This window comes from Somniosus microcephalus, chromosome 24 (genome assembly GCF_052327205.1).
Source record: "Somniosus microcephalus isolate GS21.2 chromosome 24, FLI_Smic_1.0, whole genome shotgun sequence".
Classification (NCBI taxonomy): Eukaryota; Metazoa; Chordata; class Chondrichthyes; order Squaliformes; family Somniosidae; genus Somniosus; species Somniosus microcephalus.
Window position 1 is genome coordinate 25754220 of NC_141010.1, and position 21988 is coordinate 25776207.

General features: G+C 41.4%; 1 protein-coding gene across 8 annotated transcripts in view; it reads left to right on the plus strand.

Moving 5' to 3' along the window:
* Positions 1-21988, plus strand: part of hdac5 (histone deacetylase 5) — a 334491-nt gene that overhangs the window by 283313 nt on the left and 29190 nt on the right. For all 8 annotated transcript variants that reach the window (XM_085966332.1, XM_085966329.1, XM_085966334.1 and 5 more), the window contains 2 exons: positions 2576-2696; positions 3156-3205. In XM_085966332.1, the coding sequence (XP_085822458.1) occupies positions 2576-2696; positions 3156-3205 (171 nt within the window). The remainder of the gene's footprint in view (positions 1-2575; positions 2697-3155; positions 3206-21988) is intronic.

Genomic DNA, 21988 nt, shown 5'->3' on the forward strand with positions numbered 1-21988 from the left:
TTTTGCAATGTATTAATTAAAAATAAAAGGAGAATTGAGTGTGGCATAAGTGGTTAGATTATAAGAAATAGGAGCAGGAGTAGGCCACTTGGCCCTTCGAGCCTGCTCCGCCATTCAGTAAGACCATGGCTGATCATCTCCACTTTCCTGCTCTATCTCCATATCCCCTGATTCCCTTAATATCCAAAAATCTATCAATCTCTGTCTTGAATATACTCAACGACTGAGCCTCCACAGCCCTCTGGGGTAGAGAATTCCAAAGATTCACCACCCTCTGAGTGAAGAAATTTCTCCTTATCTCAGTCCTAAATGGCCGACCCCTTATTCTGAGACTGTGACCCCTGGTTCTAGACTCCCCGGCCAGGGGAAACATGCATCTACCCTGTGAAGCCCTGTTAGAATTTTGTACATTTCAATGAGATCACCTCTCATTCTTCTAAACTCTGGAGAATATAGACCTAGTCTACTCAATCTCTCCTCAAAGGACAACCCCTTACTGTGGTTAGAACAATGTGTCCTTTCACCTCTGGAACCTGGATTTCAAGTCAGCTCAAATTATCTTTCAAAGTTCATGATTGAAATCTGTTGAGGGAAGTTCAGCTTATTCACAGTACCAGGTTGCCCTACAGACTTGTACAGGTGACAGTAATATGGAAATTTTGCTTAATGACTCCATAGGAATGTATGGGAAATTGAAGAGACATTTCTGTACAGTACAGGGTGCGCTTTGCAGATGGGGTTTAGGCCTCTTGCCATTGTCATGTATTAGGAAATCTACATTGTATCTAAGCCTTCCTGTACTTGACGAAGAAGGGTTTGCTGCCACTGGGCGACATTTCATAAGTTTTATTCCTCAGCACAACAGTCCATTTTAATAAATAATATATCAATACAGATGCGCGCACAATTAAAAGTTGTTAGTTTCTCTGCCTAGTGAAAAGAAGCATTATACATGACTGTACCTGAATGTTTAGCCTGATTTTGGACCATGTAGAGTAAATACTATTAGATCAAAATTTGGGCTCAGTATGGTGCAATCATTCTGCTAGTTTAATTTATTAGTCTACTTCGCATTGCATTTCCTGATGACATATAGCTTGGTCATTTTTCTTTTTCTTAAATTGTTCTTTCCTGCTCTGAACAAAGTCTCTGGTCCAGATAATAGAGCTGTACATAGATGATATAGGAACAGTTGTAATTGTACCTCTGTATGATGTGTCTGTACCTACTGGTGTCATAATATCTCCATTATGTATTTTCTTTATGTGCAAACAAGAACTTCAATAAAATACTATTAAAGAAAGAAAATTGGGAAGTACAATACATATATAGTTTGTAGAGAGAAACCAAATAGATGTGTAGGTGAAATTTGGAACACTTTTTTTAAACATGTAATTTTATGCATTCTGTAGATTAATAAATACTAACTATGTAATCTCAGTAGTTCACCTTCTTTAAAAAAAAAAAAGTTTGTTCTACCCTTTTATGAATCATGTGTTCTATTCTGCAACTATTGCCACTCGGCTGCTATACCCTCCTATGAAAATCATTGTGCCACAACTTTGAAATATCACTAATGTTCTGCTCTCAATAGTTAATAATCTCAGAATCAGTTATAACCGTATATTACAGATTCCATTTCCTCACTTGAGAATCATAGTTAGTATATATTATATCGTAAAATTCTGTGGAGAGAGTTAAAGGGTGTAATCCTATCTCGAATGCAGGAGGAATCTTTCTCACTTATAAACCACTCAATCTGCACTTTCACCATTTATGATGCATCAGCCTTAAATCCCTCAACAGAACTGTGTACTGAACTCTCTTGATTCAAATTAAGTTATCACTTTACTTCAAAAACGAATTACAATTTTAGGGGGTTCTCTCAACAGACACCTACAGTTGTTTTACCTGTTGCAGGGGAGAAAAGGTGTGGCATTTACAGCTTGCAGGGCTTGCTCATACTTTTAAGTCACTGATTCTGATGTTTAACATTCGATGGGGAAAAATAGGTACGTACAACAACCAAATAGTACCTGAAGGTTGAAGGTGCAACACAGATACTGAACTTTTAAAATCGGTGTAAAAGTTGCTTGGTTAGTTATTATGGGGGACATATGAATACTCGCTGGTACATATAATAAGAGGTCCAAGTGATTATGCTGTGTATACCTGCAATTTATACATATTTATTAACATGTCTGAATCCATTATTCTTCGGAAACTGGGTTAGCACAGAGACCTCCTCAGTATATTCTTCATCAATGCTGCTTCCCTGGCAGGACATTTCTGATGAGTGCCACCTAAATGATTAACCCTTTGAGTACTGAATGCTCTGTGCAGCGTTAAAATCTTCACACTTTCTGATGTCTGCAAAACACTTTTTGTTAAACAATAAATTTTCAGTGGTGAATATTCTAAAAGTCAGGGACCAGTATGAAGACACATTAACATTAATTTAATGTATTCATAGAGTAAATTTGTGAAAGCTGTAGTTTTGCTCTATATTTTTATTTTGGTGGAGAAATGCTACTGCAGTCCTCAAAGGGTTAATATTCTGTACTTACTTTTACAGCGAATCCGGGGTAGAAAAGCGACTTTGGACGAAATTCAAACAGTGCATTCAGAACACCACACATTGTTATATGGCACCAGCCCTCTGAACAGACAGAAGCTGGACAGTAAGAAGTTGCTAGGTATGTAGTTGCCACCCCATAATTTACATTTAATCACTAAAAGACCAAAGGAAAAACAAACCTGCCAAAAACTTTACAGCAAGTGAATCTTGTTTTCACTGGCCATGGCAGAATTCTCTTTGCAGCATGGGAATCTGTTTCCATATTGCATTTGTTTGCTGGTTTGGAGAAATTGTATTCCTATATGATGCGTTGTGCAGACTGAGAATGCTCAGTTGATTAATGTGCTTGTTAAATTGCGAGTTGTAGGGATGATAAATACTTTGAGCATTTTTATTTGAATACTTTAAAATTGCAGTTAAATATACCTAAATAATAGTTGGCTATTTCAGCAACTGGCAATGCCTGGAAAGTAAGTGTCACTGAAGGATTTTATATTGCCTTTCCAAGAAATAAAAATAAACTCATGTCGGCTTTTCACCATTGACTGAAGAGTATTCTGTTGGCGTGTTTGTCTAGGTCCTATTACACAGAAGATGTATGCACTGCTACCCTGTGGTGGACTTGGGGTGAGTACAGCCAAGCACAGCTCCTTGCTTATTTTTTATTTTTATTTCACGTAATTTAAGCAGAGAGCCAAATAATGCTACCTCATGCCTCTTGTGCTCTGTTTATTGTCCCCCATTAGCAATCTTGGTAGCTGCTGGTCAATGTTAAGACATTTGCCGTGATGATAATTGATGCCTTCCAGAGATACTTTATGCAGAGTTAGACTGCTAAAATTGCAGCGCTTCATTTAACTCTTTCCAACGCAACAACTCAGAATGTGGGTTGCATTGCGGATGGGTCTGCTACAGCTTTGTTATTTTTTATTTAAATTCTTTAAATGGTATTCGGGGTTCTCATTAGTGAACGTACTTAGAGGATGTCTGAAAAACAACATAGAAATATGCCAATAATCATTCTTGTTAGGGTGACTTTTTGAAGATTGCAGTAGCCGTTCTGTATCATATTCAAAAAGTTATGCAAGATATAGAGTCTGCCAGTTTTATTTTCATGTACAGTTATAAATAGACCAATTCTGTATTTGTCCTTATTGTGTTTGTTAACATTTGATTCTTTTGAACTCAGCTTATGGCTGTAATAAGCCAGTTATACTAAACATTTTAGGCACCATGCACATTGATTTCAACTGCATACCAATGTATAATTGCTATGCAAAGCTAACTAAATCAAATTTAGGGCTTGTACTGTTTTAGCATCACAGTACTTGCAATATGACTGTAGTCATTCTGAAGCAAATGTTTTATAAAGTACCCAGGCAATTCAGTTGATTGTTTGAGAATTTTATAAACTTTGGGGTTGCAGCAAGCTTTGGGTTGGCAGAGGGTGGGGCAAGTGCAAAACACACTCGTTACCCTGGGCCTGAAATCTAGGTTATTTCAACTCGCAGGTGGATTTCCCACCCCATTACTCCAAAAACAGGAAGCCCTCCACTTTCATGACACAATTTCCGGTGGGCCTGTAGAGGTCTACTTAAAGTGCATTTCCATGTTGTGCAAAATGTAGCACACTACAATGATGTCAACAGACTTTGTGTGGGGCATATTGTAGGGAGCTCCAGAACCTATACAGGCACCTGAACCTTTGCTTCAATAGCACAATAGTGTGCTCAGTGATGATCCTGGTGGTGCTATGGCTGCGATTGTATCTGACCTGTTCAGACGGTGGGGTTGCGGAGGGATGTCATCAGCTATATGTGCATGGAGTAGCCTTGTCGCCAAGCAACCATCCTTTTATATTCCCACAAGAGTGGAATAGTTGAGTCTTGCAGGATGAAGGCATTGTGGCAGCTGCCTCTAAAACTGGTACCGACTTACCTGATCCTTCTGCAGTGATCACAGACAAGCTGGATATTAATTAGGTGATATCCCTTCCTGTTAACGAAACCTGCAGGTGGTCTTCTGGTACCTTGATTGCTACATGAGTGCCGTCTATGATGCCCTGGGCATGGGGAAGCTCTCTCATTTTGACTATTGGTGTCCATGGCAAAGGTGATGTATTGGTTGGCCCTGGCATAAAAGACACTGGAGACCTGCTTGATGCAGCTGTGCACTGCAGACTGGAAGATGCAGGTGATGTCTCCTGTAGCAGCCTGGAAGTTACCTAAGGCAAAAACGTTAAAGGCGGTGGTGACTTTGGCAGCCACTGGCAAAGCATGGCCATCTGATCCAGCTGACAGCAGATCCTGTTGCAGGAGCCTGCCTGGCGAAGCGCAAGCTCCTGATGCAATGTCCCTCAGCGATATCCAGGAATGTGAATTTTGGTCCACAGCCTCTCCAATCTCTCTAGGTGATCGAAACGAATTCAGGAGACCAAATTGAACATAACTTATTATTTGGTACCTACCCCTTGTATGATGCAATCTCCGCTCCAGCCATAACAGCAGTTTGTTATAATGAGTTGTATACATTAAAAAAAAATTGTCTTAGGAAACTTTTTTTTGTGTGTGGGAAAGCTCATGATATGGAAAGCTCATGATATATATAGGTTGTGGTCTTAAGAGCACTGCTTTCGTATATTAATTTTTTTGCATATTTATTTTTAGATTGCTCTGCCGGTCTCCCTGTGACCTGTCAGCAAAGGGGAAGCACAAGGGGGCTGTGACATTTTAGCCAGTGTGCATGCTCAGAATATTGACTTAATGACAGCATTATGAAAATAATAAGTTTATGCATGACATGGTCATATAAGGTCACAATGTCACCACAGAATCACACTGCTGCCACTGTGACACCACATTTGCTACCCTGTTGCAATAGACAGCAGCCAGCCAGACCAAGTGAAAAAGTAGTCTCCCATTTCATTTATCTTATAAAAAATTCCTAGCAGGTTCATCTTGATGTGGCCACAGACTGGGAACTGACAGCTAAAGAACAACATAAAAACATTTAAGTGATGTCAAGGGATGCAACTGAAATATATTATTTGCTGAGGCTAGTTGCTATTTGAATGTATTCCAGGGCACTGTTGAATAGGTAATATTCAGGCCCACTATCACTTTGTTAGTATAAATCCATCGTACAAATTTAGGTCCTAAAATTATTAATATTGTATTACCGCAATGCGATGGATTTATTTTTAATTGCATGGAAAATGTTTTGCCCTGCCAACCAAAGAATTTGATTTTATGCCTGCAGTTTACATTTTAGCCCTTCAGTTATTATATTCAAATAAGTAATGTCATCTGCCACCCTTTCCCAGCCAAACGCCACAGCAAATCTTTTTTTTTAGGAATGTGGGCCCAAGTTCAGCTTTGTTTTTGTTTTTATTTTTTCTGCATTTTGGAGCATAGCAAAACTATAGACTCAAGTTCTCTATTCTGCAAAAATCTAAAATACTTTGCTAAAGTAGATTCAATGCTATAGTATTGACAATTTTATCCTCCCTCCCTGTCTTCTCGTTTTCTTCCATCCGCCTTCCACTCCCAAGCTCTTCTCATTATAGCAACTTTGAATAAGAAGGCAATTGAGAATCAGACCTAAAGTCCCCCCTCAACAAATAGTATCTAACTGTCTATAATTGCCAATTGTTTAAATGTAATAGCCTACGAGTTATGTTTCACAAATAGTACATACTTAAATTTCACAAGTAAGACTGGTAAGTATCTTGCCCATATCTAAAGATAATTGTTTTCAGTTGACGGCAAGCAAGAAAATAACAACGGAGACATTTTTACTAAAACTAAAAAAGCCTAACTTTAAAATAGCAGAATTTTAAAAAAAAACCTACCCTGGTTCAACATGAAAATCTGTTCGACAGTAATTAAAATAATCTTCTAAAAGTCGAGTTAACTTTTACATCTTAAAGTAGACAGAGATTTTTATTTGCCAGTTAGTATGGTTTTCATCAGCTACCAACATCAAAGCTCACACAATTGTGTTGCTTTTCTTTTCCTTTAATCAGAACTATCTTCAGTTTCTCTTGCTACCCAGGCAGAAATTGGTAACAGACTAGTGATCAGCAGCTCTGTGACTGTGAAGCTGATTGCTGTCGCACCTCATCATATGCCAAATTATCAGATTTTAAAGCTGTTGAGAAAAGCTGTATTTCTATTTTAATGATGTACTCTTTAAAATAAGTACATTTATAAGCAGAATATTAAGTTTGTCAATGACATAGGCGTCAAAAGTCATAGCTAAACTAACTAAAATTCAGAATAAAAATATGGTACTATATGTACTGAATTGTTCCAAGTAGAACAGACATTAATGTTGTTAAGTAATTTCAATGTAGGTAAGTAGTTGCACCTCCACATGTCCTTTAAATCAAGTTACTATTAAAGGTGTTTAACCTTAACTTTCAGCTCAGCAAGGAATCTCTAAGTTAAGCGGGCTGTGGAGAAGGAAAAGACTTACTGTTGTCATCTGCTGCATTAAGCATGGTGTCTGCAGCAACAGAGAACTCAGTACAGATTTTGTTTTAGAGCTTCACGCTCAGGCTTGCAGTGCAAACTAAAACTGAGCAGAGAGAGAAAAGACAGAACCAAATCAGATTAGAACTGGAAGATAAGCCTACACAAAGTGGGAGCGAAGAAGCAAAAGACAAGACAGCGAGGGAGATTAAAGGTAAACTGAGTAAGAGCAACCCTTTTTTTTTAAAGCTGAAACAAATAAAGACTCTGAACAGATCAGGGAAATCAGTCCGAGAATGAAGGAAAATCCTAAATAAAGCCATTGAAATTAATATTTAAAACTTTTTTAAATTTCTTCTGAGTTTTGTTATCTGAAGAGAAAATTATTTGTTTGCAGTTTTGTCAGAAAAGCTGCACTTTATCTGCATTGAAAGTAGGATGACAGTGTTGGAAATACACAGCAAGTCTCTGTCAGCATCTCAGGGCACCACCTGAAATAGTAATTTGTCTTTTCTCTTTTTTGATGCTGTGTAATTCCAAAATTTTGTTTCTATTTCAAATTTCCAGCATTCATAGTTTTTTGCTATATGGTAAAATAGTGTACTATTAACGTTCAACTAGTTGCACTTTTTTTGTAATTGGTGGCATTCCTGTTAGATTTTACATGTTTTATTCATTTAACATATCCATTTAGGTTCCGTGGCAAATTTTGTTTTTTAATTCATGGCTGCATAACCCCACAATGTTTTTGTTCTTAAAATTGATAGGTTCACTATAATGACTATACACCATAGTAAATAAGTCCACTGAAGTCATATTTAAATCCATTTAGATTTTGAGATACGGTAGAAAACATTCACCATTTTATTTCAAGCTGCTCGCACACCAGCCTTTCCACTCACCAGCACAACATGATCCAAAGCCAACCTCCAAAGTTAGCACAGGACATATATTGTCGATTCTGTTGCGTTGCCCCGAAACGACTAGACAGCAATGGAACTTCCTTTTGAGAAAAATAAACAAAGGACAGCTACGAACAATCTTCAGCAATTTTAGATTAAGCATTGTTTTCCAGGAGTAACAGCTATTTTACAAAGGCAGTTGCTAATGATGTAGCTTCAAACATACAAAACTGAGATTCTTTTGATTTTAAACAACATCACTTGCAGTGTTTCATCAGCTGAAAAATTGTGATGAATCTGTAGGACATCTGGGTTGCAAACAGTGAACCCATTGCATGAGGCTTTCAAAGCCTCAAGGCTTTGACACTTAAATATCTGCCAAGCCATGAATAAAACTTTTAAAGTAGTTAAAGTAATAAATCTGGTATTTGGATTTTTTGGCATGGTTTTCAAAACTTCCTTAGAATGTGTTGCATGAAGCCTCCAACTTAGCTAGGCAAAGTAATAGACCAGACAAACTAGATGCATTCAAATATGGTTTCAAATGATTTTGTTTTTCTGAAATGTATCTCTTCTTTCTTGGTCTTTTCCCTTACTATAGCCACCATGCCTATCACAACTCTACAAATGAGAGACAGCTCTTTAAATTTCAAAGTACAGCAGCAAAGTGAAGTACGATTCACTGAGGTGCAGGACATTAACCAGAACCCAATTTCACAGTCAACTGTGTCACCATACCATAAAATAGATGAATTATTAGGGTGGGTTCATAATATCAAAAGTCCCTCTTGCCTTACAATAAGAAATGTATTTATTTTGTCCTCATTGAAAGTAAAATACCACTAATAATCCTAGTTGGAACCCTCATTAACTTGATTCAGATACACTAGCAAACATGCTAACTTGCATATGACATTCGCGCATCCCAGTTTCACAAAGATGTAGCCTGAAGTTGTAACCTAAAATTTTACTGGACGCCTGCCAGTTTCATTACTTCACCATTGGTTAGGAACATAGAAACATAGAAGATAGGAGCAGGAGCAGGCCACTCGGCCCCTCGAGCCTGCTCCGCCATTCAACGAGATCATGGCTGATCATCCAAACCCTAGCACCCGGTCCCTACACCGACAGCCATCCCACCCAAGCCCTAGCCCCGTAACCCCACGTATTTAATCCCCCCTAACACTAAGGGCCAATTTTTTTTTATCATGGCCAATCAATCTAACCCGCACATCTTTGGACTGTGGGAGGAAACCGGAGCACCCGGAGGAAACCCACGCAAACACGGGGAGAATGTGCAAACTCCACACAAACTATGATATCAGAAGAAGGTAAGAGGAAAACATTCAAAATACCTATAAGGGAAACCAACACTTAGCTAAGTATGTAGGCTTCAGTCGCGATCCGTCTGCTGCACTCATATAATGTATAAATTATCATAAAGGATATAATAGCGACCCTGAGAGGCACAGTGAGTTGATCATAGAGTGTTACAACATAATATGCCACAGCCCAGAAAAAGGCCATTTTATAAAGTCTGCGCCATCCGTCCCCCTCAAATGAGCCACTTGGTCTAGTCCTACTCTCCTGCTCGCTCTACGTCCCCTTCAAATTTTTTTTAGAATTTATGGACTCTGCTTCACCAGTGGTTTGTGGCAGAAAATTCAATACTCTAACCACCCTCTGTATAAATATATATATAATCTAACCTCCTTGAATTATTTCTTTGTATTTAACTTAAATTTATGCTCCTGTTACCATCTTATTGATTATTGGAAAAAGTTTATTTTATAAGCTTTTGTAAGATTTCTATCAGGTCACATCTTATCATCTCTAGTGAAGAAAGCCCTAGCATCCTAGTGCAGTGGTTCTCAAATTTTTTTGGTTGAAGGACCCCTTTTCAAATGGATTAGTAATCATGGACCTCTCCCCATCTAAATTATAATACGAAAGTGCTGCATGTAAAGTGTGCTTTAATAATGCTTTTAAGGAAACGGGTATTTACTTACAGATATTGGTGAGATGCATGTGCCTGCTTCTCACACCAGTCCTGGGCACTCACTCCGCAGCAACAGGTGGCCACTATTAGCCACTTAGTGCTGGACAATTCTTAAAGCCGTCAGCAGGCTGGCCAAGGTAAGCGAGGGCACGAGCACCCCTGCACATGCTGGGATGCTGCTGGAAGCACGACTGACCGCCACACTGTCCCACTGGCATGTTCTGTAACAGCTGCACTGTGGGATTGTATGTGTTTGCACGAACATGTTCAGGCATGTGTTTGAAGGGCCCCGCAGGCGCTCTGATCACGTGTCGGGAGGATGGTATAGGGTCGCGGCGCCAGGGAAAAGAATCGGCTTGACCGGCTGGGAGCACTTGTTGCAAAGTGAGTGAGCCTCTGTGAGGAGGCGGGCTCAGCCAATGAGAATAATTCGCAAGAACTGAATCAGTGTCGGTTTTATAGAGGAGCAGGCTTAAAATTACTTCTGGCCACGGACCCCCTGGAAAGTCTCTATGGACGCCAGTTTGAGAACTACTATCCTAGTGAATCTACACTGTACCCTTGCTATTGCTCTTCTATCACTCTTAAATGTGCCCAAAACTGCACACACTATTCCAACTACGGTCCAACATTACCCCTTTTCTATTTCCACTTTAGTGACATGTATACTGCAAATAAAAGTCCCTCTGCTGCTGTACTTCATTTAGAGGCTTGCCTTTTAAGGTGGATTTTTTTCTCTCTCACTTTTAAAATGTATTACTTCTTATTTTTCTGCATTGAACTGCTACCTATTTGCCCATACTACTAGACTATCTTTAAACTTCACGAATCTTTCACATTCCTTGATCACAATTTGCCATACCTCAAAATTTAGCATCATTAGCAAATTTCACCATTCTTCCCCTTCAATTTCAATGTCCATACCATTTATGCATGTTATAAATAAAGACAGTTCCCTATGACGCACCATTCATCACATCATTCCAGTTCAGGCAACTCCCTCTTTCTGTCCTCCAGTTTTCTTTCTCTCTCTTCTCTCTCTCCCACTTCTTTCTTCCTTCTCTCTCACGCTTCCCTTTACCCCAACCCCAATGTGACCACATTCCAGCATTTTCTGTTTTTATTTCAGATTTCCAGCATCTGCAGTATTTTGCTTTTCCATAAAAACCATATCCATTACAATTCCTTTCTGTTCTCTCTTTGAAGAATTCTCTCAGATTTGTGAAGCATGACTGACTGCCTTTTAGAAATCCATGCTGTCTGACTCCGACTAACTCACGTTTCTCCATGTGCTTAACAAATTCATCTATTATCAACAACTGAAGCAAGACCAACTGGCCAATCATTTCTTGGCCATTCCTGTCTCCTCTATTGAAAATGGAAGTCTTTTTACCTCTGGGAACTGAGTTTAAATCCAGCCTAGATTTCTGCTGACTATAAAGGTGTTGAATTAAATATTTTTGAGCAGTTCAACCCCATTAACTGAGAGCAATCCCTGATTTCAGAAATTAAAATGCCATACTGCTACACCAATGGGCTTCTGTTCATATGTTGGGGTTCAGGGCAGTTTGCATACTTATATCGCATCTAATCCATTCTGCAAGTAAAAGTAGGTAAAAGCCCCATTATCCAAACTGTTGTTCATGTCATTCTTAAGTACAAGATTTGATTACCCCAAAAGATTATTTGTAATCATAAAACAATTTGCATGAACTTTAATTCTTTGTTTTCAATAGTTTTCTCTTGAAAATATTAGGGTGAGAGGAGGGAAGTTTCCCGGTCCCGAAGGCTGAGAATCTGGAGGTCCAGAATATCTGGTCATGCAGTCAGATTTACACACTTACTCTCTCCCGCCTCACCCCATTCAATTTTATGGCAGACATTTTAGACTGCTCTAAAGTGATGTCACCAAAAATTAACTATAACTTAATTTAAATTTTATATTGTAGATTAATGAAGCAATTGATTTCCCATTTGCCTAGGCCAGGATTGAGCTGGATGCCTTGCTTGCCCACAGGGAGTTGGCTTAAGGGAAGTTCATGAGTGTGGACCCCTAAAAAAGCCTTCGGGCTTTCTAGCCTGTTTTTGTTTTGCAGTAGATTTTTAGTATTAACTGTAGTTACTGTTGTAATGTAGGAGCCATTTTGCACACACCAAGATACCATAAACAGCAATGAGATAAATGACCAAATAACCTGTCTTAATGTTGTTTGAAGGATAAATGTTTGCCAAGACATCAGGAGACTTGCCTGCCCCTCTTCGAATAGTGCCATGTGATCTTTTACATCCAGGTGGAGTCTTAGTTTAATGGCACATCCGAAAGACGACATCTCCAACGGTGCACAACTCCCTCAGTACTCCACTGACATGCCAGCCTAGATGATATGCTCAAGGGGGAAAAATTGGGTGATGCTAACATCGCCGGGGCGTTAAATGTAGCGCACCGAAAACGTCAGCACTCCTCTGCCATAAATTCAGCAGTAGCGCCCCAAGCAGGAGGTGGAGCACTACTGGAAAGCGCTCCACCTCCTGCTTGGGGTGCTACGACTGAATTTTGCGGCGCTATGTGCAGCAGCACCACGCGCAGTGGCACGTAGCGCCGCATCATTGCAGGCCTCCTCCGCTGATTAAAGGGGAGAGGCCTAGTGCTGCATGCACCGGGGCCCTGCCAGACCACCGGGGAAGCGGGGTGCCGTGAAAACAGCCCGGCACTCAAGCGATCGCGGCCGGCACCCCACATACAAAAGTGAAAAGGGGGCAGGTGCTGGCAGTCGGCCAAAATAAAAATGGCCACCTGACACCTGCCCCTTTAACTTGCGGCACCGCCGCTACAAAAACACCCCCTGATCCTGTATGCGATCGGTCGGGGGTGCAAGGAAAGTTTGCGGCCGGGGCGCAAGCGGGACACTCCACACAGTGATGGCGTCATTGTCGGCAGCGCAGTACTGCGGGGCGCTACCAGCTACCGCCGCCACTAACCACCTGCTGAATTTTGCAGGAGGTGTTAGCGGCGTCGTGCCCTAGGGCGCATGGGGATTTGCGCCCCTCGTAAGCACTAACGAGAGGCGCAAACCAACCCAATTTCCCCCCCCCCCCCCCCCCCCCCAAGTCTCTGGAGTGGGGTCTGACTCCGAGGCAAGAGTATTACCACTGAGCCAAATTTGACACCAAACATAATGATTATATGAAACCTAAAACCGATAAACATTATTTGACAATTCACCAGAGGAACAATTGTAATTGAAGTATTGATGAGACTTCAGAACAGGAAGATCTGAAAAAGGAGCGGATCTAAAAAAAAAATGATAACATAAGAAATAGGAGCAGGAGTAGGCAATACGGCCCCTCTAGCCTGCTCCATCATTCAATAAGATTATGGCTGATCTTCTAGCCGAACTCCACTCTCCCGCCCCATCCCCATATCCCTTGATCGCTTAGTGTCCACAAATCTATTGATCTTAGTCTTGAATATACTCAACGACTGAGCATCCACAGCCCTCCAGAATTCCAAAGAGACTCAACCCTCTGAATGAAGAAATTTCTCAACTCAGTCCTAAATGGCCGACCCCTTATCCCAAGACTATGACCCCCAGTTCTAGACTCTCCAGCCAGGGGAAACAGCCTCTCAGCATCTACCCTGTCAAGCCATCTAAGAATTTGATACGTTTCAATGAGATCACCTCTCATTCTTCTAAACGCAAGGGAATATAAGCCCGTGCTACTCGATCTCTTCTCATAGGACAACCCTCACATCCCAGGAATTAAGATGAAAGAAGGCAAGCCAGGAAGATCAGAAGACACTCGAGCTGGAATGCCAGTAGCCACCATTATATCACCAACTGTATCTGCAGGCCCAAGCATACCTACGTGGCAATGGCAGTGAGAAATTGGCTCCACAAGCAGGTCAGCATGCAACTAGTTGCAGATCTGTAACATTTATTACAAGTACACCTGCACCATAGAAACTGCCAGTGACTATCAAGGTTGTCTGCTCCCTCAATTTTTTTGCTGTCTAGTCTTGCACTGCTGACTTCTGGGGAGGCTGCCCTCGAATCCCAAACCCACTTCAAGCAGCAGCATCATCTCGACTTTCAGTTATCTAATTTGGATTCAGGCGTCCCACTCCATTTCTTGCCCAGAGACTTTCCTATCTCCACATTTATTTTGCCCCAAATAGCCTTTGGAAAACTAAAATATTTGTTTTAAATATTTACAGCCTTTGTAAAGGCTAAAAAAAAGTACCTCATATGTGGCCACCTATCTTTAAGTACCTATATTCCTTAAAATTTTCCTAGGCGGGGTGGCAAATTGTACAATACAGCACTTTTAAGGGCTGCTTGCTAATGCAGTCCCTGACCCCGCATAATGAGCTCTCATCACCAGGACTGATACAGGCAGGGAACTCGTAGTGAATACTTAATTAGGGCAAACTTTGGGAATATCCGAAAGAAAATCCCAGCTTGAAATTAGTAAACCTTAAATTCACCATTAACCATCGCAGAAAATCTACTGTCACTGAAATCATTTCAGTAACAATTAACACCAAAGAACAGGTTCCTTAAATTTTCCATTTATTTCTATCCAAGATGGCCAACCACTGATAATTATATTCAAGTAATGTATATCAAGCACGGTGGCATAGTGGTTAGCACTGTTGCCTCACAGCGCCAGGGACCCGGGTTCGAATCCGGCCTCGGGTGACTGTCTGTGTGGAGTTTGCACATTCTCCCCGTGTTTGCGTGGGTTTCCTCCGGGTGCTCCGGTTTCCTCCCACAGTCCAAAGATGTGCGGGTTAGGATGATTGGCTATGATAAATTGACCCTTAGTGTTAAGGGGATTAAATACGGGGATAGGGTGGGATATGTGTTGGTGTAGGGGTTACGGGAATCGGGTGGGATATGTGTCGGTGCAGGCTCGATGGGCTGAAATGGCCTCTATCTGCACTGTGGGGTTTCTGTGATTTCTGTGAAAACTACACATTTTATTTTATGCTTGTGTCAACATATATGCATTATTACTTATTAAGCAAGTGATGCTCAATAAATGTATTATAAGTGACTGGTTAGTTTAAAATCTGACTCTTTCATTTTTCTATTTGTCTAATTTTCTAACTTTCAATAGGTTCCTACTGTCCCTGATCAATCAAACTCATTTTAAACACAGTTTCTAAATTTGCAGATCACACCAAATTGTGGGGGGATAGTCGATACTGAGGGGGACTGCAACATATTGCAGGAGGACATTAATAAACTTGCAGAATGGGCAGATAATTGGCAAATGAAGTTCAACACAGATAAATGTAAGGTATTGTATTTTGGTAGGAAGACTAGAGAGGACACTTATTACATGGAGGGCGCGAGTCTAGGTGGGGTAGAGGAACAAAGGGATCTCGGAGTACACAGACACAAATCACTAAAAGTTGCGATGCAGGTTAGCAAGGCCATAAAAAAAGCAAACCAAGCACTAGAGTTTATTTCTAGAGGGATAGAATTGAAAAGTAGGGAAGTTATGCTAAACCTGTATCGAACCTTGGTTAGACCACACTTGGAGTACTACATACAGTTCTGGTCGCCATATTATAAAAAGGATATAGAGGCACTGGAGAGGGTGCAGAGAAGATTTACAAGGATGATGCCAGCAATGCGAGGGTATATATATCAGGAAAGGATGAACAGGCTGGGTCTCTTTTCTCTTGAAAAAAGGCTGAGGGGTGACCTAATAGAGGTCTTTAAAATTATGAAAGGTTTTGATAGAGTGGATACAGAGAGAATGTTTCCACTTGTGGGGAAGAGCATAACTAGAGGCCAACAATATAAGATAGTCAGCAAGAAATCCAATCGGGAATTCAGAAGAAACTTCTTTACGCAGAGAGTGGTGAGAATGTGGAACTCGCTACCACAGGGAGTGGTTGAAGCGAATAGTATAGATGCATTTAAGGGGAGGTTAGACAAGTATATGAGGGAGAAGGGAATAGAGGGTTATGCTGATAAATTTAGATGAGGAAAGACAGGAGGAGGCTCGAGTGGAGCATAAACACCAGTATGGAGGTATGGATGGGTTGGGCTGAATGGCCAGTTTGTGTGCCACATCTCCTATGTAGTAAAATTTAGCTATTCAGATTTATTTTCAGTTCATCAAGGAAAACTTTTTGAAAAGTTGAATAACATGGGCCTGAATTTGCGGTCGGAGGCTTGCCGCGGGGAAATTCCTCTGATCAGTAAATGAAATCCGCGCCTACCTTCTGCCTCGGGATCCACGGAGACTCGCGCTCCTGGGCCCCTATGCGTAGACATGCGTAGAGGCCCACGTATCCTGGGGCGCAGGCGGTTCGCAAGTGCCCCTGGGATCACGTGGCCCAGCCCAACCAATGAAAGAAGGGGGATCCCCATTCATGGTTATGGGGATTCCGTACGTACGGAATCTCCATAAGCATGAATGGGGATCACATAAAGAAAACACATTTACATACCAAATACATTTTAAAAATTACACATTTAAAATTAATTCAAATAGAATTTAATTACATATTTAAAACACATTTAATTTTTTGAAAAATAAATTTAAATGTTTTAAAGGGGCTAAAAATAACCTTATCTTACAGGCGTTTAAATAATTGAATTTTTTAAATTTTTATATTCATTTCAACTCTTACGCTGGTAAAAGCAGGCATTATGCTTTTACCAGGCATAAGAATTTCACGGGCATTTGCTGGGCAGTAGTTTTGCAAATAGCCCAACTCTCCGCCCGCGGATGTCCATTTCCTGGGGATGGCGACGATCTGTCAAGAAGATTCTTGACAGATTGCAGGTTTCAGGGCTTCACGTGCGAAAACCCAGAGCTTGTGGGGCCCTTATGGGCACGTACACACCCGTAGGCCCTGGAAAATACAAGCCAATGAGTGCAACAACAACAAAAAAAAGCAGAAAGAAAAGAGATAAGGCAAGAAAGAAATGAAAACAGAAAGGAATAGAAAAGTAAAATGAAACAATCTACAAAAAAGAAAAATGGAGAAAGGGATAAGAGAAAAGGCAAACCTATGGAAATACAGGGAATTATATAAATATATGATACGTGGCCAGACTCCATGGGGGGAATTTTAAAGCCCCCGACGTGTGGAAGAAGGTTGGGGAGGGAGTTAAATCAGTAAATATGTGAAACCCAACCCCAACTCGCCGCGAATGCACCTACTTCCAGTTTAACCTCGACGGGTTTGGGGGTGTTCGAGTAACCCACTCTAGCGAGGCGGGTTTGTAATTATAATGTGTTAATGAGGCTCTGCACCTCAGATCTTGGGAGCCATTGAATTTAACGGCTGCAGGCCAGGTTTCCCAGGGCTTGATTTCCTGATGCTTTTTAATTCATGTTCAAAGCAAAACTCCGCTTCCATGGGCAAGCCTGCACTTCATACGAACCAAAAGTTGATCTTGTCCGCTGGGTGAACAATGAAAAGACCATCTAAAACGACTCATTCACATTTATTAAGAAGACTATAAAGAAGCAAAGTAACCAACAGCAGATTTAATTAAATCATGATACTTCACTTAATTTTATTCCATCTGTTTAAAATCAAAAAAAAACTCTCAATGCCTTTGCAGTTCTCTTCTGTAACTTTGGAGCAGGCATTCAGTAACTTTGGAGCAGGCATCTCACGGAATCCTTTCTTGGTGCTGTAACTCGAACATGTGGCTTCCAATCACCAACAGCTGTCATGTTTACTGCCAGCCAACAATGCCCATCAAAAATCAAAACAAAGACACAATGACCGGAGATAGCTCACATACCATCTAAATTGCCAGTAACACTCTGCACCTGCTTTACCCAGGAGTATATATCCGTGCGCATATGGCGAGCTTTTCAAAAATAAAGCTTATTTTTGATAGTTTAGCCACTGGGAATAACAACAGCCGTCGCTGCTTAATTGTGGTGGTAAGCAGTCGGCTTTCATGTACTGCTCTGTTCTTTTACATTGAGTCCTCATGATGATGGGGCAGGATCTGTGTTGGCATTTATGTCTGTTAGTTAATGTACCACAAACTTTAGTGATCAGAAAGTAATGCTGATTTTAAAAAATACCATCACTCTAGAGCCCTTGCATGTGATAGAATAAATAAGAGTAAAATGTAATTTTTTTTACAAATGTACAGTATAGAGAATCAAAAAAGCAGAGTAGTTATACTTTTCTTTCTGTCACATGTTCAACAAGTTGGACTCACTTCCATTACAGTAATTTCTACACAGTGTGAAATCACTTTCTTTTCTTTTTGTTCTTTACTTTTCATGTTTTCTTCACCACACTGAATTTTGCCAGCGCTCAGAGGGCGGATTTGGAGGCGGGTCCACTGTCAAAATCCAGAAGATTGACAGCAGACCGGTATCCCGCTCTGAACCCGCCTTCTTGTCAGTTTCCCAAGTGTCGTTTCTGCCTGCGCTTTGCAGACACGGCACTAAGCAGCAGGTCATTAAATTGTGCTTGTTAGGAGGGTGTTTAAAGTAATTGAATCCCCATTTTCCCAGTTCCAAAGCATTTTGCCAAGTTTTCCACGAGGTTCCCATCGCTCGGGGATCACCAGGTAAGTATGTCAGTTTCTGAACAACTCTCCATTTTTTTTCAATAGGTGACAGCTGCAAAAGTGGTTTAAAACCTACCATTTTACAGCTGGTCAGTATCCAATCTCAGAAGCTTCAGCCTTCAGTATTTAGAACCCACGTTTGAGCTTTATGCACTTTTGAAGTGTTTGGAGTAATCGCTCTATGCACTGTCACCTCCTTGGAACAACCTATCTCAACATTGACAGATTACTTCTCTCATCTCAACCTCACCTGCCACCTATTCCATCAGCATCGGTGCCCTTGAAAAAATCTCACCTTGGTCCTCAGAATCCCAAAACGATCAGCCCCAACACCCACCTCACCGGGCACACCAGCAGCACCAACATCCACACCAACATTCTCCGCAATCAACTGATGCTGCACTGGACACAGGGCATCATCACCCGTGCACATTGCTGCCCGGGACGCCAGCGATGGCCTCGCCATGTTCAGATTAGCTTTACTTAACACTGAACACCCTGGCTACCACATGATGCATTAGGTTGGCACCACCCCACACCAGCACCATAAAGCATCCCTACAATGTCCAAGCCATTCCTTTCACACTCATCACCTTTTGGAGGGAGGGGGGTGTCGTTATGTCTCACCATTCACTGCAACTCACTAAGACACTTTCAAAGGTGCACACAGATCTGTCCAAGAACGCAAAGTGCTGAAAATAAAGGTTTCAATGTTTGACACCACATTAACAGAAACTTTACATGAACATTGGCTAAAACACCCAAGTGCCTATCCTTGTTTGTTGTTAGTTGGTATGCTTGCAGTAGGATGAGGGTGGGTGTGATGGGTGGCTAGTGAGATGGGGAAGTGATAATGTAGATAGAGAGGGATGGGTGGAGGTGCAAGGTAAGTTGGTGTGAGTAAAGATGTGCAGGAGTAGGGTAGGGAAGGCAGAGTGTTGGGGATGTGATGAGTGGCACAGGAGGATGAGGTTGAATGTGGCTTTGCAGTAACGTTTCGTGATCTACTGAGATCATTGAAAGGTTTGCGCCACTGCAGCCAGGTCCTCCTGACAACATCCCTGCTTGTGCCCTCCTGTGCAATGTGCAACCAGGCTGCGTTAATCTCCTGGGGAGGTCTATTCCGCTCATAGGCATGGAAGAGGACCTTCCTGCATGCTGTGACTCCCTCCATAATATTCAGTGTTTGCAGCACCTCCATGCAGCACAACTGTCAAAATCACTTTGGACATGGTCCCTTTAAGAAGACCAACTGATGAGATGTCATCAGATGACGCCATCAGACCCGCTTCCTTTTAATTGGCCAAGAACCTTGCAGGCTGGGCTTAACCAGCCCAATCACGGGAAAATCACTCAGAGGAGACGGGATGAAGACGGGTGCGGAGTTTGCAGCCACTGTCTTCTCCAGCCGCACCGAACTCGCAACGGCTGGCGAAATCGTGGCCTATGTATCATCCTAGTACCACACACCAATTTCTGATAGAGGTGTGAGCACCAATCTATTCTCAAACCTTACGAGTGTCATTTTACAGGTAGCTAGTTGGTGGCACAGGCCAACAAAGCAAGTTTGCTACCCCATGAGGATTCTCTCTTTTCCCCCACCCCCCACTTTCTCTCTAGATGGCTGTATCTGAAATTGAGAACTGTCCACGTGACAAATTCAAATTCGAGACGAACCAAAGTTGTACCACTCCAAGCAACGTTATGCCCAACTGCCAGTACACCATTACCACATTTTCTCAGTTTTACTAAAAACAAATTAATTGTATTTTCCGTGCAATATTAAATAGTGATTGGGTTCAATCAGTCTTATGAACTTATATATACACTGACACCAGGTATGTTTGACAGAAATAATTATTTCTGTATTTAGATGATATAGCATTTCATTTGAACTGCCTTTTTATGACTTTTTCCTAAATTTATAAACGTCAATTAAAATAACATTAAAAGTAACAATACTGCTGGGACCATGAAAATGTCGAATAAGAAAAGCAACAAGTCCATAATGTAAGTTAAATAGATACTCTGTCATTTTGTTCTTTTTATCTTTAGGCGGACAGGAGAAACTTTGCAGTGTGGCGGTACCACCAGTTGTACCTTACATAAAGACACACAATTCCCTTTAACTTACCTTACTGTATGTTTTAACTTACCTGTTGGGGCCATTGCCCCTTTAAGACGCGCCCTAGCGCGCTGACGTCACGTCACGTACGACGTGACGTGCGTGCAGAGGCTGCCGGCCCGACTTGGCCTTCCAGGACAGCTGCCGGCACAGCCCGGCCAGCGTCTTCGGCCTCAACGGCCAGCCGACGGGAGCGACGCGATCTTCCGCTCCCGCGGCAAGCACCGGCACAGCCCGGCCTCCCGACTTCGGCCTCAACGGCCAACGACGCGCATCACGTGACGCCCTAAGCGCGGGAAACGTGAACAACGTGATGACGTCGCAACACAAACGCGATGACGTCCTCACGCTCCCCACAGGACTGCGAACTCAGTCCTCGTGGAGTCCCCGCTGGGACAAGACCTATACCACGGTGCTCCTACAGTCAGCCATCTTACCTGCCATCTTACCTGATGTAATTAGTCTGTTCCTGTAAATAAACAACTTGTTAATAGTTCGTCGAAGTCAAACTCTCTTATTTAGTGGCGATCTACACGAACCGCTACAGCAGTATCTTTCCTTGGGAAATTGAAGGATTAGGTAGAATCCAAAATGCATAGCTTATGGAAGTAACATACTTGATGGGCTGAATAAATAGCTTTTTCTTATTTCGTGCTTTATGTTCCAACAAATTAAAAACTTGATGATTTATCTCTGCACACTGGAACAGATTGTGTTTTAATCAGGCAGGTTTATGGTACATTACACGAGAAGTTCTCAGTATTTCGGAGTGCCATATGGTTCACTGTCCAAGCTCTACCTGAATTTGATGGCGTTTTTAAATAATGTGTGATCTCTAGATGTTGAAAAAAACTAAATCAGGGATGAAGCTATCGTATGTGCTTGTTTCTTGTCACAATGGTTATTGTCATTATTTTGATTATAAAGAGTAGCAATGTTGATTTTCTTTCAGTGTAAGGGGAGTGCAGTAATTTTTTTGAAAAACTTCTTTATAGATCCTTAGGAAAGTATGTAAATTTTTCGTTTCCTGTCATAGTTTTATAAAAGTCAGATAATGTTCATTTACCGTAAGATGGAAGAGAAATTTAATATTTGTGACATTTGTGGAGCTTAAACATTTTGAGATTAAAATATCAGATTGATTCTAGCGGTACCTTACTGTACTACAACTCTGGTGAAATAATTAGTGCCTCTGCATGATGCGTTCCTGATTCCTATCGAGAGGATGTAGAGTAGAGATTAGGGCCCAGATATTCGAGAATGCAGGTGGCGCAGGGTACATTACCTATACCAGAATGGTGCAACCTGAGGCTCCTCCTATGTTGAGCCTCGGGCCTCATTG